At 48.6% G+C, this 8,084-nt stretch overlaps 1 protein-coding gene across 4 annotated transcripts in view; it reads left to right on the forward strand.

The window, feature by feature from the left end:
• Positions 1-1,063, forward strand: part of Zfyve1 (zinc finger, FYVE domain containing 1) — a 54,438-nt gene extending 53,375 nt beyond the window's left edge. For all 4 annotated transcript variants that reach the window (XM_005409432.2, XM_013507165.1, XM_005409434.2 and 1 more), the window contains one exon: positions 48-1,063. In XM_005409432.2, the coding sequence (XP_005409489.1) occupies positions 48-280 (233 nt within the window). In that variant the 3' untranslated portion in view covers positions 281-1,063. The remainder of the gene's footprint in view (positions 1-47) is intronic.
• The last annotated feature ends 7,021 nt before the right edge of the window (positions 1,064-8,084 follow it).

Genomic DNA, 8,084 nt, shown 5'->3' on the forward strand with positions numbered 1-8,084 from the left:
GGTATCGGGTTTCTGTGTCCTGACCACCTCGTCCCTTCCCCACGCAGGCCTGGTGAAGGATGCGGCCAGGCCGGCGTACTGGGTGCCTGACCACGAGATCCTGCACTGCCACAACTGCCGCAAGGAGTTCAGCGTGAAGCTCTCCAAGCACCACTGCCGCGCCTGCGGCCAGGGCTTCTGTGACGAGTGCTCCCACGACCGCCGGGCTGTCCCCTCTCGAGGCTGGGACCATCCTGTCCGAGTCTGCTTCAACTGCAATAAAAAACCCGGTGACCTTTAACCCCAGCTCCTCCACGAGTCCTTCACAATTCCTTAGCTTCTCAGGGTTAGACACTGAAGTCTCATTGAGGTAGGCTCTCCTCCCGGCCACCTGTGGTGTGTCCCTTCCTCCTCTTGTCTAGGGCCACTTTCCCGAGGTGAGGGTGAGCCTGGCGGCAGGCCCGAAGACATAAGCCCCTCAGGCCGGGCGTGGACTGAGCAGCCCTGCGGCAAGGGGGAGTGAACCTGAATGCATTGCGTTTATTTCAGTTAAAAATATCAAAAGGTCCGTCTCCATAGTACATGTGAAAGGACCTTGCAGTGTATGAGGTTGCTGCTGGCGGCTGCGACACACCCTGGTCTGTCCCCAGCACAGCGATCAGGTGGCTGTGGCAGCAGGACAGCTCCACAAAAGGGAGCCAGATGCCCTCGTGTTGCTGCTTCTGAGTCTGGGCGGCCTCCTTTCCCCTCCCGCCCCTCAGCTGCCTAGGCCGAGAGCTGCCGTCCCTGCTGCTTCCTGGAAGGGAGTTCCACTTGGGCCCTTGGGGCGTTGGAGCCCAGCTCTTGGTTTAATCTTGTTTTAGTTGAGACCACTCGGCTCCGTGTGCAGGGCCCTGGAGTGTGCTGAGGGTCGGAGGTTGGGTCCTCAGCCCTGCGACGTGGACGTGCAGTGGCTGCGTGGTTCCTCATGCGGAATGTGGAAGGAGCCGGGCCTTCCCAGCAGCATTTCCTGCTTGACGCTTGTCTCCACGAGGCCTTCCTAGAAGGCTGCACCCTGCTTCTAAATTAAAGCACCTGCACCGTCCCTGCCTCCTGGTCTGCTTCTGGGTGTCACACTAGGATTTATTTTAAAGTATCTTAATTCTTTGTTCTAAAACACACACTATCTCTAGCTATTGGACTGGTGATCATGAGAAACTGTCCAGGGAAACAGCACTGAATGGACTGTTAGTCTTTTTTTTTTTTTTTTTTTTAAGTACATATACATATTTCAACAGATCATAAAGAAAAAAATTCTCTTTGGTCCTTACAAGGGAAGTCAAATGAGTGTTTCTCATCAAAAGCCTGGATATCCTTATTTGTCATGACTGGAAAGAGAATTGTGCTGGAATCCTGTCATTAGGCTGTTTATCTTCAACGGCCAAAAAAGAATTAAAGCAGCACAGCTTTTGAGCGAGCTGGCGGGCAGAGCTCTGTGGAGGTGCATGGTGGCCATGCCCGGCATGTATCTGTGATGTGCACCCCGGAGTGGGTTGGTCCTCCTGAGACCTCCTTCCTGCCTCCTGGGGCCCAGCAACTGAGGCTCTGCTCTAGAACTGTGTATTATCAAATTTGCCACCATAAAGCAATCTTCCTGCTGAACGTGGACTGTGCTCTTTCCTCTAACTTGCCAGTAACCTTGCGCACGCCCTTTCCAGGTGATGGGAAAGTAGCTGGTGGCCTGCAGAGCAGAAGCCGAGTGAGACATAAATGTCAACTGGTGGCATTTCCCTGTACGTGCTTCAGTTGATTATGCTGACAAATAAGACCTTTTTCGTAGAAAAAAAGTGTAAGCAAGTATCATGAAGTTCTCATATGGAGTTGGATTTTAGCCTCAAGACTGCCCAGCTGTTAGGTAGGGAGCACAAACACCCTACATCAGTTTTTCACCTGGGACTGGGACTTTGTGCTTGTCAGGAGTATTCTTTTATCTATAAGTTGTAACTTACGCTCACAGAAGGAGAGGTAGTGAGTAGAGGGCTCCACCAGTTCCATCGCATCGGTATCCTGTACCCACAGCCTCCCTCCAGCCTCGTCACAGCAGGGTGGGGTTAAGTGAGGGCTGCGGGAGCCGCCCTGGCTTCCGGTGGGCCTGTGTCAGGTGCAGCACGGTGGCTCAGCTGCTTAGCTGCCTGGGGGCTCTGGCTTCCTTCTGGTAGCTGCGCTGCGATGTGAGGGGAGCCCTCTCACGGGGCGAGATGGGGTGTGACTCCTGATACGCATCTTCTCGGTTTAGAATAGGTACTGTCGTGTTTTGTTTTTTTTTTTCCTGTACCCGGGACTGAACTCAGCACCTTGTGCTTGCCAGGCAGGCGCTTCTGCCGCTGAGCTGTGTCCTTGGCTGTCGCTCATTTAATGACCAGATTCGTCTTGTGACCAAGTCTTTAACCGAAATGGTCACTAAAAGAATTGTATATAGTATGTGAATTACAAGTCAGAACAAAGAAATGGTCAAAGGAAACTAACTTGATGACTGCTTTAACTGGCGTAACTCTTACCCACAGTACTGTCATGTATGAGAACATAAAATTACATACTGAAGCTTGGTGTGGTGGTGCATGCGTGTCGCCCCAGCACTCAGGAGGCTTAGGCGTGAGGGTTGGCACTGAGTTTGAGGCCAGGTTGGGCTACACAGTGGGACTCTGTCTCAAAACACCACCAAAAAAACCAACAGAAAGCAAAAAACAACACTATAGAAGCAGCCACCATAAGGCCACACTGTCACTCATGTTTCTGTGTTGAGCCGCAGGTAGCGAGTCCAAACCGTCAGGAGACAGGTGCTGTTAGCGCCCTGAAGATGACCTCCACCTTCGGGTGTGGGACTTCCGTTTCTTCTCCTTTACCTCGTCTGACTCTCTCACCTGCCACCTCTGCCACGGTGGAAGGAGCCTGCTCACCCGTGGTAGCCAGGGCCGAGAAGACAGCCTTACATGCCCCTAGTGACCAGGCCCCACCTCCAGACACATTTTGGGGGAGACTTTAGATCTAAGTCATAATATTCCATCTCTGGCTCTCAGAAGGCTCGAGCCGGTCTCATTATGCAAGATGCACTTAGTCCATCTCTAAGAGTTGCCGAAGTCTCAACAGTTCCAGCATTGCTGAAAAGTCAAGTTCAGACTTCTGAGACTAGGCAAACTCATAGTTGAGTCCCTTTGGAAATAATAAAGTTAAATACTCCACACAGAATGACACAGGGTGAGCAAGAAGGAATAGGGAGATACAAAGGAATTGGGCCAAAGCAAGACTGAAACCCAGCAGGGCAAACATTAAATCCTGTGGCTGTGTGTCCAACAGCCAGGGCAGTGAACTGTGTGTTCCCCGGGGCTTAGCAGCCCTGCCCACGCGGCCCCTCTCAGGCTGGCTGTGCTCCCTGCCTGTGGTTTTCTCCAGCCGACATTTCACACTGTGGTGCCTTCTAGTTCTGCAGGCTTCAGTGGCTCCACTCACAGCTCTGTGCACTCTTCAGGGTACGCTGCTTGGCCATGTACAACTTTTCAAATCTGGGCGGAAATCTTCATGCCCACACAATCTGTGCACTTTGCGTGCCTCAAAACCCAGCACCATGTGGACGATGTGAAGGTCTGCTGCCAGCTTGAGCAGCCTGGATTATAGCTGCAGAAGCCTGAGTGCTTGGGTGGTCCAATACTGAGGAACACTTCTCTAGGGTGGCCCTGGATGAGTATGGTGCCATGGGGCTCTCAACAGCAAGCTCTCAAAGGAATCTGGCCATTGCCTGAGATTCCCCAAGCAATCTTTACTATTATCCCAATGCAAAGTACCTAGCTGCTTTGTGGTGGTGCTAATCTCTTCAGAAATCACACCTATTTTGTCCCCAACGCTTGGACCAAAATTTTAAGGTTTTTGGTTTTGTTCTTGAGAAGTCCAGGCTGGCCTCCAATTTCCAGTGTTCCTGCTGCCTCTGCCTCCCAAGTGCTCAGATTTACAGGCCAAAATTTCAAGTCTTTCTGCTTTGCCTTTTGCCCAAGTCTGTTGGTGCAAAAAGCACCAACAGTACCCATGCCACAGCCTGAATGTTAATGCTCTCTTGAAATTTACTATCCCAGGTTAATTAGTCCACCATCCTTAATCTTAGTTTCCTGTTAAATCTCAGAACATGTGTAAAGTGCAGACAGGCTCCTTGTCAGAATGTGCCACACACAACCTCTAGTTCAGTTTCCAGTAGAGTTCTTGTTCCCAATTGAAACCTCGTAAGCCTGGCCTTTATTGTCCCTATTCTCACTAACATTCTGGTCTGAGCTTCAACTAGAATCACTCATCGTTTTATTTACAGCATTATGGGACTTCTTTATCTCTAAATCTTTCTAAACTCCCACTAACCAGTTCCAGAGGTTTCTAAACCACATGCTTAGGTGGTCACGGTAATAACCCCACTTTTTTGGTTCCAATTTCCTGTATCACTTTTCTGTCCCTGGGACAAAATATCCAACACCCATAATTTAAAGAAGGAAAGGTTTGTTTTGGCTTATGGTTTTCAGCAGACTCAGTCCATGGTAAGTTGCCTCCAAGGCAGAAATGGCATAATAGAAGCCCGCAGTGGAGCAACGCTGCTCATCGTACGGCAACCAGGAAGGCAGGGACAAGAATATACCCTTCTAGTAAATACACCCTCCTAGTGACCTGTCTCTTCTGACTGGGCTCTACTGGACACAAGATTTTTTGGGGAAATTTCAGATGTAAGTCAAAACAGTGAGGGCTGTGTTAGACTTGGCTGGTTGTTGTGTGGTCCTGCCCCAGCACCCACAATCTGCTGGGTCATGTGGTAGTGACATTTCTACTTCATCACTGGCCTAAGGCTCTTTCCCTAGAACTCAAACAGAAAACAATCTTTTTCTTTTTGGCTTTTTGAGACAGTGTTTCACTTTGTATCCCAGGCTGCCTCAAACTCATGGTTATCCTTCAGCTTCAGCCTCCTGAGTGCTGGGATTACAGGTATGTGTCACCATGCTTGGCAGAAAACAATCTTTTTTTTTTTTTTTTGTGCCCGGAATCGAACTCAGGACCTTGTGCTTGCCAGGCAGGCGCATATGCCACTGAGCTATATCCCTGGCCCCAAAAACAATCTTCTTAACTCCCTTTTCTACACTGGTCAGACCAGCAGAGGACAGGAAATGGACCAATGTCGAATAGGTTCTTTTCTTGGGTCTTATAGGATCCAATCCCAGCCTCAACTAAATATGAGGTAAAGACTATGTAAACATAGGCTGAAACGTTTGAGCTTGATTAATTTTCTCCAGCTGAACACCATAAAAACCAACCCACACCCATTAAGAATATGGTTATGCTCCAGGAACCCCTCCTTCCCCAGTAACCACTATAACATCTATACCACCAGTCAGTTCCCCCACTCCTTGGGGCAGGGATTCCACATAGGGCTTTACATATCTGTGTCAAGGACTTGCTCATATGTGAAGATAATCACTAGAGGTTTCAGCTGGTGACTAGAGGTTTCAGCTGGTGACAGAAGTAATGTGGTCTCCTAACCAATAGGTCCCAGTGAGATCCTTCGACATCTCTTGGATTTAACTCACCAAACTGACTTATTTGGGAATTGGAAATTGAAAATGTGAAGAACCAATATTTAGTTGCCTGTTTCATTGGCAGGCCCTGTACTAGCTTTATAAGGTTGATGGTTGGAAGGTCGGCAGTGGTGGCCAGGTTTTACAGCTGGACACTGATTCAGAGGTTCAGAAGCTCTGTGCTGTGTGGCAGTGAGATGCACAGCTGGCATCTGGGGCTAGGGAGGCTGTGCAGCCTCCGAGCAAGGTCTCCCAGAACGTCTGCTCACATGTGGTCCATTTCCAGCCAGATAAAGTCAGTATATTTTCCTTAAGAGCAAAGTAACAAAGCCAGGGTTCCTGCTATTGTCGGGGCACAGCTTTGTATCTTTCCCATTGTTGTCAGCAAAGGACAGTGATTTTGCTTTCACTGAAAGCAACAACTGACTTCTAGTCTACAACACAAGGGCCAAACCTCCACCTGTTAAAATTCTGGTATAATTTTGCAACCATATTTGCATTTTCAGTTTCAAAACTACCATTAATTAGGAAGAGAAGGCTGGGGATATAGCTCAGTGGTACAAGCATCTGCCTGGCCAGCACAGGGTCCTGAGTTTGATTCTCCATACCAAAAAGAAAAAACTGAATCCACAATGATAGTCGGTAACTCTTCCTGCCTTTAATGGAACCAGCTTCAGTTACTGTGCATAATCTGAGCTCTAGCATAGATCTCTCTGAGACTCTGGGCCCATCCCAACTATCCCTTCCCTCCTGAAGGGAGGCCCATCCTGACTATCCCCTCCCTTAACTAAAGGAGTGTAAATGGATTTCCTAGTCGACAGGTCATCTCAGTTCTGGCCACCGGGGCTATGAGTATCCTCTGTGACACTGTACCCTTGCTCAGGTTATGGGCTCTAAAGAGAACACACTTTTGGTACTGTAACAGCTTTTGTTTTTGAACTCATGGCAATCCTCCTCCCTCAGCCTCCGAAATGCTGGGATTACAGGCATGTGCCACCACGCCTGGCTTTGTAACAGCTTTTAAGGGAAGGGCTTTGTGCTTGTTAAGCACATGCTGTACCGCTGAACTGTGCCCTTAGCCTGAACCCTGGTGTATCTTTAAAATGATGCTAATAAGATTTAAAAAAACCTTAGGTGGAGAGTGGGTTTTACCATGTTGCCTAGACTGGTCTCTAACTTCTGGACTCAAACAACCTTCTTGCTTCAGCCTCTGGTGTGCCTAGGACAACAGGCATGTGCCACTGCAACCAGCTAGTAATTCTGAATTAGCGCTACTGTCCTGCTGCCTATATGGGTTGTAAGGATCAAATAAGACAGACTAAAACACTGAAAGTAGCTTTAGCTGTAGCTCAACTATTAAGTAACCAAAATTCTCACCCAGTGTTTAAGATTTGATTCTCTGTGTAAGTTGTATCAGGGTCTGGCAGGAAATAGAACATTCAAGAGGATAATTGAGGAGTTTAATTCGTGAAATAACCTGGGATTAGTAACAGTAAGGTGCTCGGGACAAAACAGTTCACTGGAACCCAGGGAGAGCTGTGTTCGAACAGAAGCTGTGACCTTTCATCACAGCCACCACAAGTCAACAGAAAGGAAGCCAGGGGACTGACATTCCTACTCTGTGGTCTTGCCTTTTGCTGTCCTGCTGGTACTCCCCACTGGCTCTTCCGCCCTGGCGCCCACGGTCCTTGCAGCCATCGGGGCCAGTCTCCTGGGGCACATGCGGGCAGGACGGGACAGAGAAGGCAAAGGGCAGAGCGGGTTGGGCTGGAGGGACAACTGGAAGCTCCCCAGGATGGCTATTAAAGTTGGTCTCAGCTATTCTGGCTTCATCTGAGATCTAAGTATAGACTGTTGCAGGTGGTTTGGTGCTATACATATCGGGACCTTAGCAGAAGCAACATTACGACTTGTTTTTTCTTTTAAAAACACTTGGTATAAGGGGCTGGGGATTTAGCTCAGCGGCAAAGCGCCTGCCTGGCAAGTGCAAGGTCGTGAGTTCGATTCCTGGTACCGGAAGAAAAGACAAAAAAAAAAACAAAACACTTGGTATAAACATCACACAAATGGCAACTCTGAGGTTACAGAAAGCCAGTGCATTTTCTTCTGAGCCCTTGAATTTGACATTCAAATCACTGTGACAGCAACAAGAGCTGCTATTCTTTACATTCTGGAAGCTGCCTCAACAAAGGCATGTTAAAGACTGTTTAAAACTTTTAGCATTTAAAAAAATCCATCTTTCCTTTCAATGCCTATGAGCAGTAACAAAAGCAGAATCCTCTTGATGTGAGATGCTGATGTGGAGTTTGGTTTTTTTTTCTTCCAGTACCAGGAATCGAACTCACGACCTTGCGCTTGCCAGGCAGGTGCTGTGTCGCCGAGCTAAATCCCCAGCCCGATGTGGAGTTTGAGATGGCCACACTGATTCCAAACTCTAGCCCTAAATCTTTACTCTGTAGACTGAGACATATCTTGCCCAACTCCACCCCACCTGGCTTTGTCAAGGGCAAATGCAGCTCCTCCTGGAAT

This window comes from Chinchilla lanigera, unplaced genomic scaffold (assembly GCF_000276665.1).
Source record: "Chinchilla lanigera isolate Chin_1 unplaced genomic scaffold, ChiLan1.0 scaffold00122, whole genome shotgun sequence".
Taxonomy (NCBI): domain Eukaryota; kingdom Metazoa; phylum Chordata; class Mammalia; order Rodentia; family Chinchillidae; genus Chinchilla; species Chinchilla lanigera.